Source organism: Lepisosteus oculatus, chromosome 10 (assembly GCF_040954835.1).
Source record: "Lepisosteus oculatus isolate fLepOcu1 chromosome 10, fLepOcu1.hap2, whole genome shotgun sequence".
Classification (NCBI taxonomy): Eukaryota; Metazoa; Chordata; class Actinopteri; order Semionotiformes; family Lepisosteidae; genus Lepisosteus; species Lepisosteus oculatus.
Window position 1 is genome coordinate 16,742,457 of NC_090705.1, and position 26,968 is coordinate 16,769,424.

Sequence of the window (26,968 nt, forward strand, 5' to 3'; positions counted from 1 at the left end):
CAAATGGTTTAATATTAAAATTAAAGAGGTATAAAGCAATAAATCCACAGACCAACAACTACTCAGCAGAAAGGGATGGGCAAAATCATTTGGGACTTGTGTAACACCCATTCGCTGGAAAGTTGCTAATATAGCACCCATCTATGTAAAGAGTGACAAAACTGAACCATGTAATTAGAGGCTAGTAAGTCTCACTTCTCTTACGTGTAAGATCATAGAAAAAATAATCAGATAGGGAATGGGAAGATGGGAAACACAGAATTTGAAAAAATGATCAATGAAAACCTTATCTGGGGAAGCAATAAAAAGAAAATCGAAAGTTATACTCTTTACATCAAGGAATTAAACTTGTATGGGAGGCATGGTGACACAGTGGACAGCACTGCTCCAACATAGCTCTGGAGTGCTAGGGCCCTGGATTCAATTACGGCCCTGGGGTGCTATCTATATGGAGTTTGTATGTTCTCCACATGTTTGTGTGGATTTCCCCTGGGTGCTCTGGTTTCAAATTCAAACAGCTTTATTGGCGTGACTGGTAAATTACAGTGTTGCCTAAGCATATGCAATCAATACAACATCTATGTACATTACTAATAGAAATACAACATAGTATATTTACATACAACAAATAGAGCATTATTGAGAGACAGGCTCACTGTGCCTCAGGCTGTGACAGGAGATCATGTACTGTGTGGCCGTCTCAACTGAATTCCCTCCCTCCTGTCCCAGTAGGATTGGGAACTCTTCTGATTCTGGCAGGTATGGAAAGTCTGGGATTAGATTTGTTATTTTTGAGAAGAATATTTGTCTGATCCCAGAATATTTGTCACAATGAAATAGAAAGTGCATCTCTGTCTGTTTCTCCCTGCGGGGAGTTGGAACACAGCCTGTCCTCTCTGGGCAGCCAGGTTTGCCTGTGTCGCTCGGTTTTTATGGCTAGATTGTGGTCACTGAACCTGTACTTTGTCTGTTTCTCCTTGCTTTGTCTGTTTCTCCTTGCTGCTTCAGCTAGTGTGTATTTCTGTTGAGGGTTCTGTAGCATTCCAGTTTGTGTTGTGTTTGTGTGTGTGCCCCAGTGGGTAAGGTAGTGTTGTTTGGTTTGTGCTGTGATTTGGTTGATTTTGATTGTTGAAGCTCTGCTTTCCTGAGGCTGATTGGTGTCAATGATATTCAGGACCAGCTGGCTGAGGGGGCTCTTCTCTGGGCTCAGCTAATTGTGTTGTTTTGGTTCAAATTCTGCTTGCTGTTTCTCAGGTTTAATCGATATTTGATTGCTCTCTTTTGCATACTGATAAATAATGGATGTTGGCCTAATTCGGCCTGTGACACATTTTTAATAGTTTTTTCTCTTCACACGGAGAGATTCTGTGTTTTTACAGAATTCTGTGTGAAGAGTGTCTATGGGGTGTTTGTCCCCAAATGGATGGAGGTAACTCTGATGATAATAATAAAGACAAAGTTATTGTTATTTATATCTGAAGACTTGAGATCAGGTTATACGGATCTACTGTACGTTGTGTGCTATTACTTTGCTGTGCACCCGATATTTATACCAAGTAAATCATGAACACTAAAACAGGAAAACACAAATGTTGCAGATTATTCGTGCAAGTCTTCATGTGTTATAATTGCAGATATTATTCAGTATGTTCTGCTCCTTGACATTGTGATATATCATTTCTTAATAAATACTGCATAAGAAACACAATAACAATTTGTGTTTTTTAATGGATGAAAGGTTTCCACTGACACATGTGAAAACAAAGGAAATGTCAAGTTTTCGGGCTTCCTCGCAGCTCTGTGACCTTTCTAGAGCGAGTTAAGAGGATCATGCTAGCCTCTCTGCTGTCACACTAATCTTCCTCCACTTAGTCCTTTAAATAGGCACCACAGTTCAAAACAAAGGTGAAAGCAGTCCAGATAATCAGGAGGTGCTCCAGTAAGAGAAAAGATTAATATCTAGAAATAGGAGACAAAGAGGACTTCAGTGGATGCAGACCAGGGAACAAGACTCTTCTAGTTAGATAACCCAAATAAATTGCATAATACTGCACATCACACATTGCACAGCGATATGGCTGATAACTCATTAGCGACATACTGTGAGCCCAGACAGACACATATAGTTTCCCATTTTTGGTTTCCCAAATTGGGAGCGAATGTTAACATGAGCACCATAATGAATGGCTTAGCATGAAAGGCTGAGCATTGAGGTGGTTTTGCTTCAGTTTAGGCTCTGATTCTGGAATGAATGAAAACACTGGGGTGGTGGAAGAGAACAGCAGCAGTGCACCAAGACAACTACTGAACACAAGAGTTACTGCAGGGGTCTCCAAAAGTGGTTCTGGAGAGGCCCAGTCCAGCAGGTTTCATAATGTTTAAATATTTAATTCGTGACAATCTAACCGCACGATGATCAATTAAAAAGGCGATGTGTTCCACTAACACGGATTTTTTAATCTAGAGATTATTTGGAGCAAAAATTAAAATATCCTTCAGCCCTTAAGAACCAGTGTTCCCTTCCCTGAAACAAAACTGCTTAAGCAAGTGTTTCCTTCTAATCATTAAATACCCCATAGGTTTTAAACTATGGAGAAGAAGCTTCACTTTTCAGGATGGCAGCCGCCTGAAACACATTGCCAAATCAAAAAGAACCCCTGAACTCCAGAAGAATTTTGGATCTGGAATAGAAAACACCTGCCACATGTCCATTTGAAATGTAATGAGTGGTGCTGAAGGACGCTGCTGTTGCCCAGGAGACCCACGCGTCTGAACACACTGCTGGCACGTGTTGCTGGCATTCATGAATAGGGAAAGATTTACAGTGCAGATGTTCGCTACAGGTCACTACAGGCGTCTTCTCGGTGCCAGGGAACTGGACAAAAGCCCTGGGAAGCTTTCTGTGTGGTGATTGCATGTTCTCCTCATGTTCATGTGATCTCCTCCTACAGTCCAAAGACATGCTGGTAGTGTCACGATATTAGTTCCCCCTCCTTAAGGGTGCTCCAGCCCTTTCACTCAAGACTTTATTCTGTGCACCTGTTTCCCATTCCCAGCCCACCTTAAAAGCCAGGCGCTGACGCTCATCCGAGCTGTGCATCTGATTTCCATATCGTGCGAGTCCGGGACCTGGAAGTGCCTGGTCCCATTAAGGTTTTAATCCCGTTCCCCGTTCCCCGTCCGCCGGTTCCGACCCGGCCTTCGTGGTTTTTAACTTGTTCTGATGGATCTTCTGGTTTTAGACTTTCTCGTGTGTTTTTGGATATTCCCTAGGACTACTCTTTTGGATTGTTCGCCTCGGCCACACCTCCCCCGTGCACCAGCGCACCTTGGACACGCCCCCCTGTCTTCTGCCCCGTATTCCTGCATGACGTTTCCCTAGTGTTTCCCCATTCCGTCGGACTGTGTCGTCCGCATAGGGTCCGGAAAGAACTGTTCGTTACAGGTAGGTTAATTGACTTCTGGGAAAACTGGCCCTAGTGTGAGGGTGTGCATGTGTGTGTGTGTGTGCACCCGGCGATGGACTGGCATCCCTTGCAGGGTGTGTCCTGCCTCTCACCCATTGCTTGCTGGGACAAGCTCCAGCCTGGCAAAAACTATTCCAAATACTTTTTGAAGTGATAAACTGTTAATAGTGATGTCGGTAGATTGATTATACTCCCTATCTCTCCTGATATAGTGGGATAAATATTCTTGCCCTTTACTGCTAATCATTCTTTGAAGCTGAATGTGAAAAATAAGAATGTCACTTGGTAAGAGTAGTGGCTCAAAGGCGGAGGGGTGAGAGGAGTTTGCCTGCAACCCCTCATTCACAAATTATACAGTCAAAATTGTATACATTTTCATAGATCATTTATTCATAAAAGGAGACAATATTTAATGTGTGGCCATAATTTTCTTATACGTTGTTATTGGAATACATTTGGATTTTGTGCACAAATGATTATGACAGAGACTCGTGCTGAGTGAAAAGAAAAATCGAAGAGGATAATAATAATTGCTTACACTTATATAGCGCTTTTCTGGACACTCCAGTCAAAGCGCTTTACAGGTAGTCCCCTCCACCACCACTAACGTGCAGCATCCACCTGGATACTCAGCAGACTGTCCCACTGTCTGGTCTCTGGAGCACAAACTTAGCCATTCAGACTGACAGCTCACTTCACTTTGCAGCTTCCTGCTGTGCACCAGACATCTCAGGACAGTGCATGAGTACAGTAATGACTCAGGGTAGGTACTGACAACATCTAATTCATACAACAATCCCGGCTAATTCCAGCTGGCTGTTCCTGGAAGACTAAAACGTATTTCAAAAGCACCCAATCGAAATCTTCTGACAGTTATAATATGGATTGTTTTTGTTGTTGCTGTCGTGAGCTTTGGGTTTTTTGTTGGTTGTGATGAAAAGGCTTCTTGATGAAATGTAGGCTCATTTTATTTCTTCAAGTCTTCGTTCATTTTTGGAAAGCCAATCAGAATCTCCTGTGTATGATCCATTAACTTTTTCTAATGCAATGCCTTCACCGATACTGTATATTCTATGGGTATTAATGTTCAAAATTCATGGACATTTAAAAAAAAAACATCATACTAACTCAGTCACTGATATGGATTCATGGTATGAACTTGTTTTAACAACTGGCTATAATCAATGTACTGCTGGTACGAAAAACTGAGAAATTCTTAGTATCATAATAAAGTACAACAATATGGTGCATCAGCTTGCTTAACTTTGTGTTGAAAGTTGCATTTAGAAGGAAACGAGTTGGAGTCACCTGGTAACATAATGTGTGTGGCTACAACCAGCCAGGCAAGAGCATGTGAGAGTCACTGCATTTCACAGAACCGGTCTCGGTTAACTTGTTCTAGGTAGTGTCATGGCTTTGAAAGTGCAAGATGTTTAATGCCTGCTGCTTTCACATCCTCATTTTCAAGCAGAAGTGTCAAATCTTCTCTGCAATGTTATTTAATCATTCTCTTCCATCTGCAGTTGAAATGTGAATGGGGCTGTCGAAGGAAACCAGACACCCAGAAGAATCCCACGTGAACGGGGGAGAGGATACAAACTCCACACAGATAGCACCCCAGTCTGGAACTGAACCCAGGGCCCCAGTGCTATAAGGCAGCAACCCTAACAACTGTGCCACCATGCTTCCCTTACAGCGGTAGAAAAATAGGTGTCTCTGCATCAATCTACCGTTTAAGCTTAAATCTTTTTTTTACCTCTGTAAGCCACGCAGGAGTGTAGTTTATGCTGTGCTTTTATGTAAAAATTCTTGTCCAGTTCTTGTAATGCTGTATATGGTCTATGGGGATAAATGGATTTCTTTTTGTGTGTGACCAAGTAAATCGCCTCTCATGCTGTGCATCACTGTCATTTTCAATGTGGTGGTTGCTGTGAAGCTGTAGTGCACATAATGTGAGACAAGTGTGTGTTCTTCATTGTTAACAGCAGATGCCATTTTAGTAGGTTGGGCCCTAGGAACACTCCAATCTTGTTCACAGTTTCCATTATCAGTCAATCATTGCATCTTCCTACTGGTCCTTACACAAACAACTCACTAAATATATGGAAGAGCCGTTTCTGACACTGAAGATTATCACCTACTTTAAGTTCCAGTTCAATTAAGCTGAAACAGTTTTTCAAACCAGCTTCACAGTACCAATTACAGTGTTTTTAAGGTATTACTTTGATGGAGAAACTATTCCTACAGTATGTTGCTTTGCATTGTTACTGTATTAAATCCATTAGTTTCAAAATTGCAAAGACTCAAAGTGGAAGCTGAATGCTTCGCTATTGAGTTACTTCAAACGAGTTGTCTCGGACTTCCAGACACATGGTATAGCAATGTACCGCATTCATAATGTAACGCAACGGAGGCTCAGGCGGGCCCCTTGCCGCATCTGGTCGGCCCCTGCACTATTCGGGGCTCGAACCCGGGACTTCCGCGTCTCTCTGCAGCGACCTAGCCCCGTGAGCTAAAGAGAGATCTCTCTACAGCCGTGGTCCTGCTATCACAGGGATGGGCGGTGACATCACCCGCTCTGGTACGCCGGCTCTTACACACAGTGCTTGTCGGCCGTAAGCGTTACACTCTCCCCCGCTTAAATCGCCATCCCCGGCGAAGGGCTATCCCACCCCACTTCTGACACCAATGTAACGCAACGGGGGCTCAGGCGGGCGCCCTTGCCCCATCTGGTCGGCCCCATCCCGACTGGAGGCTCGAACCCGGGACTTCCGCGTCTCTCTGCCGAGATCTCTCTTTAGCTCACGGGGCTAGGTCGCTGCAGAGAGACGCGGAAGTCCCGGGTTCGAGCCCCGGACGGTGCAGGGGCCGACCAGATGCGGCAAGGACGCCCGCCTGAGCCCCCGTTGCGTTACAATAATCTTATGAACTGGAAAATTGTTCGCTTTCCATTCCTTTCATGAAGAAGGGATAATCCTCTTTTTCCTCAGCGGAAGTGCATTTACTACTTGTCAGTAACCAGTGGGAAGCACTTTTAAAGGCAAAGTGAACAGTGTCCATATAGTATGTTAATATGGCGCGACAGGTCACGGAAACTCAACCCAAGGACCTGCCGTACCCGATGACTCAACCGTACCCGATGTGATGAGTCAACTTTTAGATAAGAAAGCCCTAATTTAACAAAACAGGCACCGGGAGAAAGAAAATCCGTGATACCGACTGCCCTTTTGCGTCCCCGTGCAACATGTACAGTATATAGACACATGATGTACAGAATTAAAAGACGGATAATAGATCAGAGAAAAGGGTCACTTCAAAATAAGTGGAATTGTGGAGAAGTGAAACCCTTTTTATCTTAAAAATTCCGAATACCGATTCTTTAGAGCGCTTGAGAACACGCGTGAAATTAATGAGTCTACAGTATAGTACGTAACTGATGGATTTTCAGTTTCAGACCAGGGGCTGCAGTCAAGCTGAACTCACGTTTCTGTGCGGTTTGAAAAGCTCTTTGTCTTTCGGCCAAGCGCTGATATTTGCTAGCGAGGCTGGCTGGGGGAGCGCTGCAAAGAAACTCCAGTATTTCTGACGATGCCCAGAAGAACTAATCGCCTTCAATTGCCGATTCCGTATTGCGTTTCATTTGTAACTGAAGTGTCCAACACACCCTTCATGTTCATCTGGTTTTGTGATTTCTTTAGGTCACATTCCGAGAGACAATAATTATTTTGAATCATTTTAGAAAATATCTTAAGGCTTTAAAACAAATGTTCAGGCATCCTCCTTACGCCACGTAAGAAACAAATTTAAAACATACAACATAAAACCACATCACATGTTAAAGGCAAGGATGGAACATGTTTAAATAAAGTGAGTCTAGGTGTAGACCTTTAGCTACACGTTTGTTTGTTTTTTACTTTTGTAATGGCTACACAGTTCTAAGACGCCTACATTTTCTCCTATCGGATCGGACCGCAGGATGTACTATAACATGTGCTTCTAAGGAGTGTTTACTGTTACACACTACAGTATTAGAAGCGTTAATTAGCAAAACGCGGTGAAGGCATGACAAACCCGCTACGCAAAACCACAGTTATTTCACCTCTTTACTTTTTTGTTTCGGGTACAATCTCACATGTTGCACATTTCAAATAGACATCAACAAAAACAGAGTCATCTGCTGGCTGGACAGTGCACTGCAGATAGGCTGTATGATAGGCTTGTGAACAAATTGCTTTAACCCACTGGGATATCTTTACGATAAAACACATCGGCAGAAGATGACCTTTTTAGCCTGATGCCAAACCTCCAGTCCTGCATCTTTGACTTTTTTTAACATCCACATTTCTGAGGGATTATTTATTTTGGTTTTAGCTTGGCATTAGTGACTGGCTTCTCAGGGAAACACTTTTTTATTCCTTTACCTGCGATGCGAAAGATGTAATGACCACCTGTTTTCTCGTTTTGTTAGTCCTAAATCAGTCCTCATTGGCATTTTTCACATGGCGAGTTCATGGAATTAAAGCCTGCGGCCCGCAGTCATGGTCTCGGAAAATCAGATGAGTCATACAGGAAGAGCCATGAAGTATGAAATTAAATGACAGAAATCACCTGCAACGGTTCAGACTCAGTTGCGGTTCTGTCTTAAGCCAACATCTTCAGAGCACGGAACATTTTATAGTCTCAACACACGCCTATAGAAGAACATCTGGATGAAGCGTCAGAGAGATATTTTCTGTCTTTTGCGTATTTCATTGTTTGCATATGATTACGCTATTTTTCCCTTTCTGTGGCAAAACAGTAAATACATCCGAATCAGGCTCCTGATTGCCTGTTATTCACATTTTGTAAATTGCTATGGTAAATTACTTCTCACAATCACAAGTAATATGTCGTGTAATTTTGAAATACCGCTGTTCGGTAATCGAGTCAATAAAGCACTTTGAATTGGGATCTGAAGATTTTGAAAGAAAGCACTGACATGCCCTTAAAAAAGGTGTTACAACCACAGCTGTGTTGCACCGTCAGTGTCAAGACTCCTTGTTTTGACTTGACCTTCGGAAGGCATATTAATCGTTTTGATCGTTTGCAAATTAGCATAATAATAGTCATTCATGGGAATTTGACCACATTGAATTTGTGATCCCAACAATTGGTAATAACTTAATTGAAAAAATAAGATGCCAAGATATTGTTTAGATTGTTCATATTATATGTTCTCTATAATACTGGAATTCGATTTTTCTGTACAGAATTAGAGAATAATTCTCTTGATGCTTGTACAGTATGTACTGGTCATATACACACTTTCATTAGTGAGGAGATTTTAGAATATAACAGTCTTAGATTCACAACAGGACAGCTTCTTACTGCTCTTCCTGAAATCAAGATGACAGTCTTCCACATTAATGTGTCGATCCTTTAATTTCATTTGCTGCGGAACCGTTACTTTCTCTTGACTCAGCATGCTCTGTCTTAGGTCACACTGAACTTTAACAGTAAAATGATGCATCTGAGAAGAGACCGCAGGACTGGTTAGTGAAAGTAAACGTTAATAACAAGTAAAAGTTATATACAAAAAAACAAAACAAGTGCACCAGTCAATGACCAGCGCCCAAGGCAAGATGATGGCACAGCCTTGTGCACTTCAACACTCCCAACAATTTCCCATCCTGCTCAAGCTGCTCTTGTTATTCTTGTTACGCATTACAGTATGAACGGATTTCTAATAATCTGGCCGGAGATTTTCCTAAAACATGCTTGCTGTGCTTTGGGAGAAGCATTACATTTGTCAGATTCTAAATGTTTAAACAAAAGGAACCCACACAGCTGAGATAGTCAGCCAGTTACTTAATCGGGTAAGTCAGGGTTTTCCAGCTGTCAATATTGTGATTGTGTAGTGTGATCAATCAGCTGAGGACAACCCCAGTGCCTCTGACATGATTTCACTCTGTATCCTGGCCTCCTCCAAGGCTGCCTTTTCATACTGGAGCTCTTATTAGCTTCCCTGTCTGCTGCAGCCAGCCACCCACTCATGTACAGTTTTCAGAGTCCCATCTACGCCAAGTGAAAGACTAATTGACTCTACCGACCCCACTGTAATTTGGAATTTTCTTCCCAGGGGAAAATGAAGGTCAGGTACCTTCAGTTCCATTATGCCTGGCATATTCACGCTTACTGAACAGATTTTTCTTTGGATGCCTGACTTAAGAACATAGGAGAGTGACTCTCTGTAACAAAACTCATCTGCATTTCCTAATTTTTCCCACAATCGCTTACATTCTGGGCAAGAAAGGTATTAAACACAACACAACATCTCCTTAAATTAATCCCGAGCTGGAATTAAAAAAAAAAATAAGAGAGTGTTTTGAGGAGCTATACCAGAATTTCTTCCAGCAATGTGAAATGAGAAAATAAAATTAAAGACAATAACACAGTACAATATTAGCAGAAAATCACAGTGGACCATCTGTGCCACAATAAATGGTAATTGTCTTATTTAAGCCTTTATTTATTCAGCATTGGCTGGTCACAATATCTGAATAGTGGCTCCCTAACTGCTCATAATTAAAGGCAATGGCTGAGCAAGGGCAATAGCAGAATTGCTCAGTGAATCAAAGAAACTATTTATCATGGAAAACTATACAAGCAACCTTTCCTTGCCATTCTGTATTTCTTTCTTGTATAGGATTTCTTCTGATATAAGGAAACTAGTATATAATAAATTCCCACATATGTGCAACATGTAGTGGAATCTGATGATACACTAAATTTCATGTCACAAAGTGTCAGACTAATGTTCCATCTAATTCACTTACCATGGAATGGACAGTTTCCCTATGTTTGGCCCATGGAGGAAAAAAACAAGTTATCCTGGTTTAATTAATGTATGATACTTAACAAGAAAGTTACCACTGATTATAATTTAGTTGTATTAAAAGGGTGCTTCTTTATACTACTGATTAATATAATTCATCAGGATTTTGACTGTGTTGACACCAGTAAAGCTGAACTGATTGCAAAGTGTCTCCCTATTTTTTATCTATTAACCGATCTGTTGGCATCCTCAAGGTTTCCATTCTGACTTTTTATATGTTTTGTTTTTTAAAACGTATTTTCGCTCTGTTCTTGATTGTTTTTTTCCCCAGATGTCCAGTGACTAAGGAGGCCGGTCAAGAACAAGCACAGAAAAGAAAATCAAGACTGTTCTTTGCTCTGTCGTTTGGGGAATCCACTTAGCCGGTGGATCGTTTTTCTTCTAAAGCATTCTAAACATGCACTACTAAAACAAGACAAAATCACCATGGATACACCTGCACGCTTATATTTTTGGAAATGCTGCGTACATGTTCCACCAAACATATAGTCTTTTCTCGAAGGTGTGTTGAGGTGGGGGAGAGGTGTAATTTTCGTCAGACAATAGTTTTTAGAGTTTTTTTTTAAAACACGCATGTCATCAAAATGTATTTTTTCCTGAACTTATCTGAAATAAATTGTGTATTTATTGCTGAGCGAGACACGGTGGTTTCCATTGCTGCCTCGGTGGCACTGGGTTCAATTTCTGGGGAGTTTGCATGATCTCCCCGTGTTCGCGTGGGTTTCCTCCAGGTGCTTTTCTCCTCCCACTGTTCAAATACATACTGGTTTCTGGGAAAATTGACCCTGGTGCGAGTGTGTGCGGGTTTGTGGTCATGTCTGTTCCCTGCCTTGAGCCAGTTGCTTGCAGGGACAGGCACCGACTCCTCCGCGACTCGGAATTGGAAGAAGCGGTTAGAAAATGGATCGAGGGATTTTTTGCTGAAAGAATAAAAAGCTGACGTTTCGGTCAAAGACCTTCATCTTTGTATTAAATGCCTAATATAATTGGTTATTTGCACATACACTAAACACAAGTGTTACTAAGTAACCGCTAAAACACATATTCACACATTCTCCAATATGTGAGTTGGCGGTAATACTTCTAATAGGTCAAGATTAATCCATTTTCACACAGTACAGTTTATCGTTCAAGACAACGGATTTCAAAGTTGACAAATTAAAAATACGTTTTTTTCCCATTATTTCTAACATGAAAGTGAATCATATTTTTGTATTTCATGAACTTTCGGTGTGAAAAAATGTGCGGCTATTGGTAGTGACCTCTGTTCATTCATCTGTTTTCAACCACTAATTAGCACTGCTTAGGGACGCGGAGAGCATACTGTAACCTGTCACAAAGCGATGAATACACGGCTGAATACACGCTGGTCGGGACGTCAGTCGGTCGCAGGGAACACACACAAACACGTTGGATGACAGTTTGGTGACGCCATTTAACGCAACAGGTGCTGGTACAGTATGTCTTGACACGATCAGGAGAACACTAATCTCCCGGGGAAAACCCGCCTGGACAACATGCAAACTCCACGCAGACGTCGCTCCGGGCCGGAATCACACCTAGGACCTGGAAGACCTACAAGGTACCAGCTCTTTAATTTTCCTTTTTACCTAAAGAAAATCTGCTTTATCACGGGAGCAGATTTGCGACAAAGACGGCAATCATACAAGTAAATTCATAGTGCGTGTAGCATAATGACTAAGCTAATAAAGAAGTTCATTGATAAAGCAATGTGCTGAATTTCTAATTCCCTTGGATCCATTATTTTCTATGCGAAATTCTCGAAAACCTTGCAAGTATTCTTTGGTTTTAAATATACAGTATACTCTTCCAGGCAATTGTTTAATTTATATGGAATGCCTGTTTCAGCAATGTACACATTTATTGAATACTCAATTACTGAATCGACATCTCATTATTAGATGTATTTTTTCAAATTATAAGGAAACACACAAACGTTGCTAGGTTGTAAAACGGGAGTAACAATACTCGTAGGGAGCCCCGACTTCTAAAGACTATGATCCTATTTATAGTGACCGATTGAATGGGTGTTTTTTTAAGATTATAGATCATACTGGACCACATTCTGAGTATACCATTGGTCCTGGTTTCTCTTGATTGAACGGGTAACTTGTTTAATTGAGCCATAGTGTACAGGTTGCCTTTGGAAAAATGTGAGTTAAAACATTTGCTGGATCGCATCTCCCAAGGACTGGGGCTGGAGATCTCTGTTGGTGCATTTCGTAGAGAAAGAAGGATGCGTTTGTTATTATAGAGTGAATAGAACATGATTACCTATTCAATAAAACAAAGATGTTCAGTAAAGACTAGAAATGTGAGTTTGGGAGTAATTATTTGGTTCTTTAATCTGCGATAGTTACACATGTACATTAAAAAATGGAAATTGTGGGACTTGGCTTTCTTTAAGAAATATACTATTTCTCATAAACGCTCCCTTGTGTCTTATTGTCAGTCTTACGTCCCTTAACGAGGAGTTCGAAACATTTGTATAGCTGGAAGTGCATAAAACACATTTAGTAGGGACGGTTGCAAAAAATGTTTATTACGGTAATAGCGTCAATAGATGACGATATCATCTTATACAGTGTACGACGCACTGCTTTAGCGAGCAGGGCGGCAATGGAATAAGCAGGATGTGTATATTCCGGACTACAGTGAACAGCGACATCCAATCAAAGAATTCACTCCAGCTGCAAGAAGCACGCGTTCATCGCTTTTGTACAGTTGGATTTCATGTTCCAGCATCATACAAGTTGAGGCATTTCTATGACTACCCGAAAATCGACTAGGAAACAAAAGGTATGTCTACATCTTATTCTTTTTTCTTAAAGTTCCACTCATCCTTTAAGCTACAAAACATCCACACTCAATTCTTTACGAATTAAACGAATCACATGAACCACCAGATACGTATTTCTAGCTCTTCACCTGTCTGCCAATTTATTTCACGTGCACAGACATAAATATGTTAGGAAATACATTTAAAACTTGGTAAATACCAAGATATGTTTAAAACCGGTTGCTGAAGAATTCAACAGAAATTCGGGACTAGGTTATAAAGTGGATTTCTTATTGGGCTTCCAGACTCTTTTCTACCAGGTACATATTTAAAGCACATCAGGGTCTCATGTTAATTTCAACAAATGGTTTTGTTAATTGATTTAATATAACTTAACCCTTTTGTAACGGCAGAGTGTGATTAAGACGTATTTATTCATTTCAACGTAGTGCCTACACTTCATACAGGGCAGTGTAACGTCATACTATTTTTATTTGCTTTCCGCAGGTCTGAATCTATATTCCCTACTAGGAGTAACATCCCATACGAAAAACGATTGTGCATGGACTGAGATGCTGGGAAGCAGGGGTGATGTAGTCACTGGGGCTGGCGGATCTCCCGGCATGTGTTCCATCCCGCTGTGTGGATGATTGAGCGAAATCAAGTTGAAGTGAACCTCTGATTTTTGGATCCACTGCGAGAATGTTGGAGGAGCCAAGAGAAACTCACTGCAGCGTCTGCTGCTGCACATTAACGAACAAAATCTTAATGGTAGTCTTCATGATCTTATTAATACTGGCTATCTTATTCGGAAACTCTGTCACTCTGGCTGTCTTTTTGGGGACCAAGCACTTCCGCACCCCACAAGGATATCTCAAAGCGTCTCTGGCCGTTGCTGACCTCGCGGTAGGTATGTTTGTGGTCCCCTTTTCAGTCTATGCCGAAATATCGTTTCTGGTGAGTGACTCTACTCTAGAACTGGCCACAAACACGTCGCTTGCGAGTAGTTTCCACCCTTGTAGTCTGATCGGCCCGATGTTCGCAGGTTGTACGCTGGTTTCCATTACAACTGTCTTCTTGCTCTCCATTGAGCGCAGCATCGCGATTTTGAAGCCACTGCACAAAGAAGTGGTCATCACCAGGAAACGGACTACCATCCTTATCGTGCTGTCCTGGCTGGCGAGTTTCTTCCTGGCGGTGTCCCCGGTCCTGTTCAGCGGCGAGATCGTCCTGGAATACAACGCGTGCAGCAGAATGTGCAATTACGCACTGGGGAAAAGCGAGCCTCCTACTACCAGCGCTTGGAACATTCTTCTCCTCTTCCCCGCTTTCGACTTCACACTGCTGGGTGGCACTGTGGTCATAAACCTCCTGTCCTTAACCACCATCCGCCAGCACTCCAAAAGGAGAAAGCACCTGGCTGAAACCGAGAACCACACCATCGCCAGACCCACCTTTTCCGACATCAAAGCCGCCAAGACAATAGGAACTCTAACTCTGGCTTTCACAGCTTCGTTCACTCCCATCGCCGTGTTTGTCGTGGGGAATGTCATTGGAAACGAGTGGTGCAATTTCTCGTTTTTTGCGTTTTGGATACTGAGCACAAACAGCTGCTGGAATGTCATCATTTACAGCGTAAGAGATCAAAAGTTCAGGCACCGTGCGCACCAGCTATTGGCATTGCCCCATACAAAGAATGTCTCTAAGCGACAGCTGGTAGGATAGTGGCAAGTCAGCACCCAGGAGAGTAAGAACAATAAGACAAAGCAATACTAGGGCACTCGGAGAGAGACTGCAAGATTTAGGAGGGAGCGATATGAAGATTTCGGTTCAGTGCGTAATGTTTTTAAGGTAGTTCAGGGGACCGACGGGGTATTTTTTCAGGGCGTATTTTTTTAGCAATGATGCTCGTTAAAAAGATGGTAAAATTTGTATCGTACAAGAAGCACAAATAGGTTTCAACTGTATTTCGGTTGTCTTGTGTAACACAGCAGTACAGATCCGGTGGGAGTGATGATGGATTTTTGTATTTATTCGTAAACTATTGCGGTCTTTTGTTTTTGCAATTCAATGAAGTTTTTGTTTTTGTTTTTGTTTTTGACGATATCTTGAAATAACAAAAATAGAAAGTAAACTAAATTCAAATATTATTATAAGGCCCCATATTTGCATGAAATAAAAAAAATGTTCGATTTATTTTCTATTGAGTTTAATTGTATGGTGCTAACTCACTACAACTACAGCAAATCTCTGAAAATGGATAAATATTACGTACTTATTCTGTTGTTACTTTTGTTTCACCGAGAATCGATCTTCTGTCCCTTATATGTCCGTGTCTGTGTTAACGAATTATGCGTTATATAATATATAGACTATTGCTCTACATTTGTAAACTACTGTATGTACGTACTGTATAATAAATTTATCTAATTGAGGCGATAGAACACTTTTCATTCGCTTTTTTATTTATCAAAATAACCTACATAAATATAATATCACAGTATTTTGAAAATGTGCGGGTTTAATTTTCGAATCTTTTTACTCATTCTTCATATTTAGTGGTTTAAGTCTAAAGACGAAAAAGGTGATTATAATAAATATAATTATTATTACGTCACTAAGGTATGCGTTTTAGAAGATTCTCTCGGTTTTGTGAGCAGATAGACTGTGACAAGCCGCTGATTTCAAATCATTCCTTACAGGTGAGTACAGGTAACCACTAGAGGGTAATAAAGAGCTAGAATTCCACTAGCTCGTTGCAAAACGCAGCAAATGAAATTGCTTTTTTTAAGTGCTTCACGATCTGAACATTTCTAGCCAATTTGCAGGGTCATCTGCAGTGAGAGAAAGTGCAGAAAGTAAATTAGTTTTAATGGAGAGTTCGAAATGCAGAGTGTTCTGTAACTAATTGAGCTCTTTGCCGTTCTCAACGTGCTTTACCAGGTCAGGTCGGTCACTTGTAAAATAAAATCACAACTTTATTAAACACGAGCCCAATTTATGTTAATGTGATGCATGATCTAATAAGCGTGTTATAGTGTTCTTTGGTTTGCTGTTATACCAATTACGTTAATATTCAGTGCCTTAACCTGCACTCATACTCTTTCACATTGTATTTCTCTTGTTTTAAATGAACCAAGCGCAGCAACATCTTGAGATATCCCACAGCTCACAGGCTGTTGGGGCAGGTGAATATCGGGCCTTGTCCTTTTCTTCCTGGATTTGTGTTTTGATGAGGCCACATCAGCCATCACACAAACAGCCACTGAACTACTTTAAGCAGTGAAGTTCCCACTTTTAAAGAATGTGAGAAAGGCTGAATGGTCTTCTTTCATCTGTGACTGATCTAGTACATTTTGAGGGCCAGTAGCTAGGTGATCTGAAGATCTCATCCAGCTGTTTCTTGTAAGCAGCCAGGGGATCTGCTTCACCGACATAGCAGGACAGCTCATACCGTACTCGCACAGCTCTTTGTGTAAGGAAGGAGTACCACGTGTCTATGACAATACCCAGAGAATGGCACTCCACAACTGGGCTTTGTCAGGGAATTGTAACTTTTCACATTTTTATCAGAGGATATCAGGAGCGGTAGGCATGGTAGCACTGTGGTTGGCATGGCTGGCTTGCAGCTGTGGGGCCCTGGATTCAATTCTGGACCAGGTGTGCTATCTGCTTGGAGTTTATTCTCCCTGAGTTTGCATGGGTTTCCTCCGAGTTCTCTGGTTTCCTCCCAGGGTCTGAAGTAACTCTGGTGCAAGTGTGTGCACGTTTGTGTCTGTGTGTGCCTTGTGTTTCCCTGTGCACCCTGTTCAGGCTCCGGCTCCCCTGTGCTACTGTATTAGATAAGGCAGACAGGCAATGGATGGATAGATACTGTAGATGGCAGGAGTGTAATTTAATATGGATGTGTCACACTATGCTATTTTCTTGTTCTCAAGAGCGTCACTTCAAATGCCTAAATGACCAGAAAAAAATCCCCCAATATTTTTAAAGTTCTGAATGAATTTGGCACATTAGAAGTCGGAGTTACCGGTTGTTTCATTTAGAATTAAGGTTTCTTCATTGAGTGTCCCACACCCTTCATTTAAAAATGAGAACTATTGTTTGATGGCTTGTGTTATCAGTATGAGGCAAAGAAATGTTATCCTTGAGGCATTCACTGCACTGTGCTCTGCATCATGGGTAAACCAGGTTAGTTATCTAACTAAGATAATTAGATCTCATTGCATCTTGTGTAACACAGCCCAGTGCACAGAAACAGAGATCTTTAAGAGCCCTGCCAGTGTAACCATTAACTAACAATGAAAAACTCCATTAAATAGTGTGGATTGTACTGTACATGCTCAGTCTGAAGATTTCTCCAGAGAGCTGACATTTTAATAAACAGTTCAAAATGTCAAGCAAAAGCTATTCTATAATGTTATTTAAAATACATAAAAAGTGCAGAACATTTATTGCGCAGAAAGGTTAACCAAATGACTGTGATTTAAAATTGTGTTAATAACTGCACACTCTCAATTATCAGTAACACACAAAAAAACCCCAAAATGAGGTAAATAGTGCATTGATCGAGCAAAGGCTAAGATGAGCAGAAGACAAATCAGCAAAGCCTAATTATTCAGAGCAAAGGGCAGAAAATTCAGAAAATAGAAGGACTTGATGAGCCTCTTAAAAATGCACAGAAATTCTCCTGCATGATTTTCTGTTTAACTACCTTGATATTTCATTAAAACACCAGAAACCCCAAAATGTCCATCAGAAATTCACTCAGAAATGCAATTTACTTTTCTTTTTATGTGAATCTGTGCAAATATCCTTAAATAAGTCTGTTTTAGTTAACATGCTGCATTGCGTTACATGATTTCCAAGGGATTTTCCATTTCCAAATGATTTTACAGATGAATCACCATTTCATTGTGCTAGATACACAGGAATTCTCACAATGCCAGCCTTTAATGAGTGTTATAATGGTGCTGAGCAGCCTTCAAATTCACTGCCTCCAGAAAATTCTTAAACCTTAGATTGCCAGAAGAACACGTTAGGTTTATTCTAGTGAACCAAATCCCTTTTCCAAGGTAAACACACAAGGGGGTCACGCATAAAACTCCCACATTTTGAATGGAACTGATGGTTTTCTGTTCTGCAGGTTTTTTTGCCTATTCCTGGGACAGAATCCATGTGAAGTAATTTAAACTGGGATCACTGCCCAGTAGTCCACTGGTGCTCAACGACATTAGAGGATGAGGGTTGGTAGGGAGGTCTTTACTCTAAAGGAAAAAGCCGAAGCATTAAATCCCGTCATATTTTGCCAGAGCAAAGTATGAGAGCCCAATAAACAGATGTCTATCCCTAATTTATATGCAAATTAACTTCACAAGGTTCATTCTCAGTGTCAATTTAACAGTCTTACTAAAAACCTTCAAAAGAGTTTTTTAAGGAGCCCTTTACCAACAGTTTTCTATTCATTAAATTTGCAGATGTTTTTGTTTTGCTTTAAAAATGTAGGCCATTTGCAAGAATGGACCTACCAGAATAAGGTGACTAATCCTGAGAATTAAGTTTTGGAACTTTCACAGGGCTTGGTTTTGGGACAGCAAGTCCCATAGAAGGTACCTGGACTGATGTTGGCTCAAGATATAGAAACAAAGTCACGAGTGCTCATGTGATCAGTGGACTTGACGTTGGAGCCCCTGCAGCCCTGTCTTGCTGCTGCTCTCGATTGTTTTATTGTGTTGGTAAACAGGGTCCAGAAAAAAGACTCTTCACCTGTCTCTTGCCCAATTTAGGAGAAACCAAAAGCTTCTGATCTTCCTGAAATGGCTTTAATAAGCCGCTGCCCTGACGGAGTGAATAGAATGGCTTCTTAATGCTGAGCAGGCTTACAGACCGCTGTGACAAGTGGGGACTAAAACTTTCAGATGTCAAACGTTCAGCAAGAAATCCCAAAACTAGACATGGTTTTGGGTGAACAAGGAAAACAGAAAAAGGTACGGAATACTCACGCAGTGAAACTGAGGAATGAAGCAGGACAATCCCAATGGTATTCCTGAAAAAACATGGTCCATGGTTCCTCTATAATTTCCAACTTTGGCACAGCTGGATTGGGCCTTGAAAAAGAAACACAGAATGTTTTCTTGCATATTCTATTTACAGTATACGTGAACAGTATATGCATACTGTATACATGAAAGGACCACTTTTCCAGAGGCTCCAACAAACCTCTTTGCTGCACTGATAGACACTATCTTTTGGAAGATAAAAGGGACTGGAGGGCACCATTCACTCTGCTGAGTGCAATGTTCTGCGTGACCTGGATCACAAAAGATCCAAGAGCGAGGACATACTGTACAACTGGACCACAGCCTTTCAGTATGTACAGTATATACTCACTGTGGTCTAAGTCCTCCAAGCTGGTCAACAGCATCTGTTTGCTCATTCCTGAGATCTGAAAGATTAGTTTCATTCAGATTGGATGGAATAATTGCACTCTTTGTTTTAAGGGTTCCAATTTTCATTTTCTGCAGCGTTCCTTTGCTATGACAGCGAATGTGGTAAGGACAGACCGGGTCTTCTCCTTAATTTTGTGCCACATTTCGTTACTAAGATTATTTACAAATCGTTAGTTACTGTTACAGGACTGTTTGCTTTGGGAGCTAAAATCTGACTTTTTTCTGTATTTTATTTTATCTAAAAGTGACACACGACATTCTTGCATATCTTCCAATTCTGTATAAATAGATTTTTTTTCAATGTGTGTTTAAATTGTTTTATCCTTCCAGATTGTATGCTTATTCAAGCCTAGAAAAGTGGAATTCTTTTCTATTTTCATGACAGTTTTGTTCATTTATTTTTTATTGACATTCCTGCCATTATATTGGACCAAGAGATGTTACTATAATGCAAATAATCGCAAAAAGATTTTGCTTCTTTTATTCTAAATATTATATGCTATATGAAAAGTATGTGAAGCTTCTCCAATAATGTACTGTATATTGCTAATGAGGAAGGATCATTTTGGATGTCAACACAACTTTTTTGAAAAAACAAAAACAAAGACCCTCATCTCCGATTTGCTGTGATGCAGGATTGTGTACTTAAATGCAATCACTTGGGTTGGAGACTATTAATACACCATAGTCAGATAGACTTAAAAGATTTATTACATCGTCTTATTAGTTTGTTCAATTGTTGGAAAAAAATAAACATTTGTTCACAAATAATATACATTAAGAATATGCAGATTTAATTGAATTCATTTAATGGAATGGCACTTATGCCACTTAGCCAGCAGCCATATCACTCTGCAACTCACAACTTGTAACCTACTGAAGCCAAGCAGGTGTGAGCCTCGTCAGTACCTGGATGGGAGACCTCCTGGGAAAAACTAAGGTTGCTGCTGGAAGAGGTGTTAGTGGGCCAGCAGGGAATCAATACCCATCCAGGTATTGACCAGGCTCACACCCGCTTAGCTTCAGTGGGTTGCCAGTTGTGAGTTGCAGGGTGATATGGCTGCTGGCCAGTTTTAATGGACTGACACCGTGACTAAGGGACAGCTTGGACAAACAGACAAGAGTTCTCTTCTCAAGCAGCATGCTAGGAGAATGTGCAATGTGCACAATGATTTGCAAAGGAAATTGTGAATTTGACTGACAATTCTCCTAGCAATCACTCAACAATGTTTCACTGTCTCCATACTGTGATCTGTCCCTGAGAGACTGGAGAAAATAAATATGGTTTTAATCTGAAAAGAGAAATTTAGACATGGCAAATAACATCACAAGCATTCCCACATGAAAATGGAAAGTATTTCACCCACAAATACAAAGATTTATTTCCCTTGATTTTTATCATCCATCAATGCTGCTTACATAAAATGGCATGTAAAGGTTAAGAGACTAAAATCATACATAATTAATGTTCACTTTCAGCAGTCATCACTAAGAAAAGGTAGACTGAATTATTGAATCAATATGAAGTTATAACATTTGACAATGAAGCTGTCTCCTATAAATACAAATGTGTTTCTGTTTCATTGTTAGTTTCCTTGACCCCAAACCCTTTGTTAATTCTCATAAACCTAAGGGAAAGCAACACTTTGACTTGGTCCTGCTGTATAATGTGAAGTTCAATACAAAATAATCTGACCAAGTAGTACTACTGCTATTGCAAAAGATGGGTGTTACGTCCCAGTGTGTGTTCTGTGTGTGTTTTTTCTATGTTCCACACTGCTGACCCTTGATTGTTCTCCCTTCCCCATTGGCCAACCATCACACCACTGTTTCAATATGATGTCATCATCAATCAGCCCTCAGCCAATCAGAACACATCTTATTCACTATATAACATGGAGGCTTTCAGCAAGGAGAGGCCTTTCGTTTGACTTTGGTCCCGTTTGGATTTCGCTTCCCTTCGCTTCCCTTCGCTTCCCTTCGCTTCCCTTCGCTTCCCTTCGCTTCCCTTCGCTTCCCTTCGCTTCCCTTCGCTTCCCTTCGCTTGTGTATTTTTGTATAGCTTCGGCTTTGTTGTTTTGTTGGATTTACGTTAGTTTCTTTGTACTTTCGTTTGTTTGTGTGTTCATCCTTTTGTCATTACCTTGCCCCAGTGTTACATGTTCAACTTTTGTGTTCTTTTTGTACCCTGCTCCTATTTATTACTCTTGTTTTCCCTTATTTGTCTTCCTGGTTCACTTGTGTTTTTGTGTGAACTTTTGTATATAAGGTTAGTTTAGGTTGTTGGGTACACTTACACACTTAGTTGATTTTTGTATTAGTACACTAGTTTAGTACGGGTGAGTGCCATTTGTCTTGTATGGTTTTGGGTAGTCAGTGCAGGTTAGCTAGGGTGTTGAAGACGCCGAAGACCGTGTGTTTCGGGTTTTCTTTTGTAGTCAGATTTGCTTTTCCTCACTGTCCTAGCCAGCTCCATTTTGTTTGTTATTTTCTTTTCTTTGGCACCACTCTAGTTCCTTACCCTTATCATGCTTCCTAGTCCCTCACCAAAACCCATCTGCTTCCAAAAGAATTATCCTAAATGTTACACCCCTTTTGCCCTAGACACTTGGGGTTGTAACAATGGGGTTAAAGTTACAAATCGCTGACCATCATTGTTTTTCCACCAGTTCAATATCATCAGAATGGCAATTTGTAAGTAAAGAATTTTGTTTTTCAGTAAACTAAAGACCCTAAAACCACAACCTGATTTTACTTAATTTAATAACATGAGAAAGGAGAACAGGAGGCTTGGAAATTGTAGGTTTACCAAAGCATATGTGGTTGGACCTCACAGATGCTTTATGTATGCCAGTTGACCTGACAGATCTGACAAAAACCTCTGAGGTACCATACAGAGCAAATGAGACCACTATACCAAAGAACTAGTTCCTTATCACAGAAGACTGGATCTGAATGTTTTTGAGAGAGCAGGAGGGTGATGTCACACAAGCCTATTTGCTCACTTCAAGCTGTGTTGCCCTTTGACTTTCCAAACTCTGCCTCAACCTTGACATCATTCTTTTGGATCAGAGCCATGGAGTCACCTTAGCAGACAGGGACTGACTACGCACTCAAACAGGAACACCTCAGAGTGCTCAAAAACAGCCCAAACAAGCACCAAACTCTTGAAGCCACGAGACTGTTCCGCATGTTCTTTGGGGACGGTCCATGAATTGTAAATCAATACCTCATAATGCTTTTTCAACTCTTAAACCGATGCAGGAAGATTCTCCAGATGGGTTTGTGGTTTTCAAATTCGAAAGGTTAAATTCAATATGACTAAAACTGCCTGAGAGAAATGGCTAGAAAATGTTCATCCCTTTTCACATTCAGTGGTTAATTTGTGAGGTGTATCTTTTGTACGTTGTAGTCTCAAAAAATTTAAAAAATGCTAAATGAAACACAAATGCGTCAACTATAAAAATCTGTTTTGCAAAGATCTGAGCCTACAACTTTAGTTCATTAATACATATGTAAGCAATGGGACTCATGTGCTTTAACCTAAGGCTGCCTATGGCATCTGAAAACCAATAATCTGGAGAAAATTCTGCACTCTGTGTCCTTAATTTCAGGACCCCCCCAAAACAGTAACATCTGCTGCTGGATCCAGCAGGCTGGCTGTAAACAGTAATTAATAATTCCTTGCATTTATGCAGCCCTTCAGTTTCATCCCTCAGTGAACTTCAGCCATCCACACAAGGCAGCCATTCTGCACAAACAGCCTCTCTTTATAGCAGATCAGGCAGAAGAAGTAAGAAGCTGCTTTATCAATTGAATAGGGAACATATGGGAGGCCAGACTGTAAAAGCACAGAGTGGACACTGAGGTTAACAAACACCACTACTCCCTTGACAAGAGACATGGTATCTTTAATAACCAATTATTCAGGACCTGGGTTTAAAACAAAAATTATGGCATCACCTACAGCTCTCTCTCTCTCTTCCTAGTGTTAATCCCGCATCAGCAGGGTCCGCTTGTCGGCACACCAGTCTCCATTTGGTGGTTTGAACTAAATCTTTGAGCTGACTTTGCCATTAACTGCATCCAAGAAATACTCCAACCGTCGGAGTTCGGGGGGGAGGAGGACAAAGTAATATAGCCAATTCATAGAGGGGGATTATTAGGAGGCATGGGAAATTTGGCCTGGACGCCGGGGTTACACCCCTACTCTTTTGGAGAAACGCCTGGGATTTAAATGACCACAGAGAGTCAGGACTTCGGTTTTACATCTCATCCGAAGGACGGCGCCTGTTTACAGTATAGTGTCCCCGTCACTATACTGGGGCGTTAGGACCCACACAGACCACAGGGTGAGCACCCCCTGCTGGTCTCCCTAACACCTCTTCCAGCAGCAACCTTAGTTTTTCCCAGGAGGTCTCCCATCCAGGTACTGACAAGGCTCACACCTGCTTAGCTTCAGTGGATTGCCAGTTGTGAGTTGCAAGGTGATATGGCTGCTGGCCACCTACAGCTCACTATGGTCCTCAATTATCATACTAGGGCAGAGGTTCCCAACCTATTACAGCACGCGACCCACATGACCGCCCATAAAAACTTCCGTGGCCCACACAAGGACCAGGCCGTCCTCACCGTTTGAAACGGGCTAGATCTATACCTCAGCAGTAGCCTATTCGACACCGGTAATCAGAGAAAATACGCACATAACTGTACAAGCTACAAACATGGCTTTACAAATACCTTTTATTGATTACAGAAGGAGTCCAGCCAGCACCTCACAAAAAATAAATAAAAATAAGAAAAATATTGTAAAAACTAAGGCACCAGTACAGCTCTTTCTTAATTATGATCTCTCTCGTACTTAACGTTAGCCTTGTCAGAAACAAAACTGAGCGAGCGGAATCAAAAGGAACTGAATATTTTTACACAAGTGCGGGGTAGCCTTCTGTGAGGAAATTGAGAAACAAAAATATGCACATTAACTATCAAAATAATGATAAATCAGAAGTAGATGTTAACTTCCCATCCATTACATTATATTCAACACGTAGATTTTCCAATGGACGCAGGAATGCACACTCAATAGCTTGCAACAAACCCGGCTGTAAACACACGCACCTTCTTCCTGGCTCACTTAGCGAGAGGGCTGGTTCTCTTTGATACATACAGTACCAAATGCTGGATGTCGTGCTGCAGAGACGTATTTTGTTTGGCTTTAAAGCCCCGTTTGATAACACTTTGGAACACAGCACACAGTGGCAGCGGCTCGTTCTCAGTTCTCATTTTCTCTTTAGTTTGGGTTTGAATGTTGGGTTATCGGTATAAGACACTGAAGCGGTTTCTTTGCTAGTAGATGGGCCTTCCTCTGTGTCCTCGTAAGAGAACCAAACGCAAGCCACTTATCCATGACATGAAGCGTAGTTAGGCTAGTTATACTACATTAGTTCAGGTGGGTAGCTGTGTCAGCATGCGTAGGCTGCAAAGGAACAAGTAATAGGTTTATTCCATGCTGAAAAAAAGAGAACACGTTTCGGCCGTGGAGCCTTCTTCAGGTGTGAGAGAGACAGGGCACTAGGCAAAAGGTAAAGTAGTGGGAGAACAAAGGTTGGGAGGGAGGAAGAGTGAGAGGTGGGAGCAGGGGACAGAAAGAGAGGCCAATCAAGAGGTGTGAAGTCAGAATGGGTGCAGAGAGGTGTGAAATGAAACTTCCAATGAATGGAGAAAATTTAAAAGAAAAGAGAATGCGTTCAAATATGCCAATATTTTTGTCGGCTGGGTAGAAGAACGCTTCTTTGCTTCCTACACTGGCTATGTCCCTGACCTCTACAAACGATATATTGATGACTGTGTCGGTGCCGCCACAAGCTCCAACGATCTGCTTGAGTTCTTCCTGCACCATTTCACCAACTTCCACCCGTCTCTCAAATATACGGTTAACACATCTTCCACTACTATTCCATTTCTAGACATCAACTTCTCCATCAACTACCCCCGACTGTCCACATTACAAACCCACGGATTCACTCAGCTACCTCCTGTACAGCTCATTTCACCCCAACCACACTAAAAACTCTCTTCCTTTTTCACAGTTCCTTAGGCTACGACATTTATGCAGCGAAGACATCGACTTCGAGAACCAAGCCCTCGAAATGTACTCCTTTTTCATCAACAGAGGATACCCCAGCAGTGTGATTGACAGGGCCCTTGCCCAAGCCAAAAACACCCCCCGGACCATCAACCCAATCAGGAACTCCCGCCGTAACAACCGCATTCCTTTGGTGCTTGCTTACCACCCTAACACACTTCCTATCCCCAGGACCATTAACCACAACTTTTCCATCCTACAGGATGATCCCTCCACTGGCGACAGCAACTGGAATTGTTAAAAAACACTTGACATGTTATCACTGTGTCTGGAAACGCGGATTTCATATCTTTATTGACCAAATACTGCAGTACTTCAAACGGAGTGTAGACTTCACTGGGGCGCAGATGAGACAGAAACTTTAATTTAGTTGCCAAATCTCCTCCATGTCTCCTGAAGCAAGGCAAGTTAGTTGCAGCTTCAGTTGAATTATTTTTAATGTCAAACAAAATGCCCAAAAAGACGGCTGAATTCGCTCAAGAAAAACGTCGTTCTGTCTCACTGATGGCAGTGTCCAGTAAGCAACTGATAAAGTTCACTTTAAACTTTTGCTCTCCAATGTACTTTTCTGTTCTTTTCATTTCTCGCTGCCTGAGTTACATTTCTGGATCGCTTTCATGTTGCACACTAACGAACACAGCTTAGTTCGATGTAAGCTTGTCTCTTGCTTAGTCTTGCAGGGGAACAGGTCGCGTAATCCAATTCTACATATTTTGGAATGAACGCGCCAATGACCAATTACAAATCATCCGCAGAGCCGTGTTTTCCAATAGATCATTATGTTTTCATTTTAAATATGCCAGACTAATATTGCTATTGGAAAATACACAGCGTTCCCCGCCCCAGACATACGAACCCTCGTTCGTTTATTTTACGGATGGTCTGTTCTAAACTGTCATTTTAATGACGTTAGCAACGGGCCCCCTTAAATCTGGGCCAGGGTGCCGTAGCGCCGGCCCTGATTACAACAATAATTTCACGGCCCCCCTGCAGTACCTCCGCGGTCCACTGGGCGGCCGCGGCCCACAGGTTGAAAACCACTGTAGAAATTAGAAGTATCAATAAGGATTGGGCAAAAGAAACACAGTGCACTGGGGGTGTTTCTGAATGCCACCACACTTTTTCAAAGCCCACTAATATACTTTTCAGTTTTTATGCCTCAGCTCACCCATGCAATTCTTAAAGATCAATGTATTTTCCTCCTTAAGTATTCTCACCTTGCAGCTGGGGGTA

The 26,968-nt window shown here is 41.4% G+C and overlaps 1 protein-coding gene and 1 long non-coding RNA gene across 4 annotated transcripts; both read left to right on the forward strand.

The window, feature by feature from the left end:
• The first annotated feature begins 676 nt into the window (after nt 1-676).
• LOC138241629 (uncharacterized) lies at nt 677-5,344 on the forward strand. Of its 2 annotated transcripts, none has more exons than XR_011190888.1 (3): nt 677-759; nt 3,274-3,445; nt 4,991-5,344. It is a non-coding gene; the product is annotated as an uncharacterized lncRNA (long non-coding RNA). The 2 variants fall into 2 exon arrangements; XR_011190889.1 differs by lacking the exon at nt 677-759 and adding an exon at nt 3,106-3,153.
• A 6,436-nt stretch (nt 5,345-11,780) lies between these two features.
• LOC138241446 (adenosine receptor A2b) lies at nt 11,781-15,585 on the forward strand. 2 transcript variants are annotated; one of them, XM_069194958.1, is made up of 3 exons: nt 11,781-11,923; nt 12,948-13,161; nt 13,649-15,585. In XM_069194958.1, the coding sequence occupies exon 3, from the start codon at nt 13,844-13,846 to the stop codon at nt 14,864-14,866; it is 1,023 nt and encodes a 340-aa protein (XP_069051059.1). In that variant the 5' UTR covers nt 11,781-11,923; nt 12,948-13,161; nt 13,649-13,843; the 3' UTR covers nt 14,867-15,585. The 2 variants fall into 2 exon arrangements, with proteins under 2 accessions (XP_069051059.1, XP_069051060.1); XM_069194959.1 differs by having other exon boundaries at nt 13,018-13,161.
• Nucleotides 15,586-26,968: the final 11,383 nt, after the last annotated feature.

Bases quoted from the DNA above. Each gene is read 5' to 3' on its own strand.
- LOC138241446 (XM_069194958.1), top strand. From the start codon at position 13,844: ATGTTGGAGGAGCCAAGAGAAACTCACTGCAGCGTCTGCTGCTGCACA.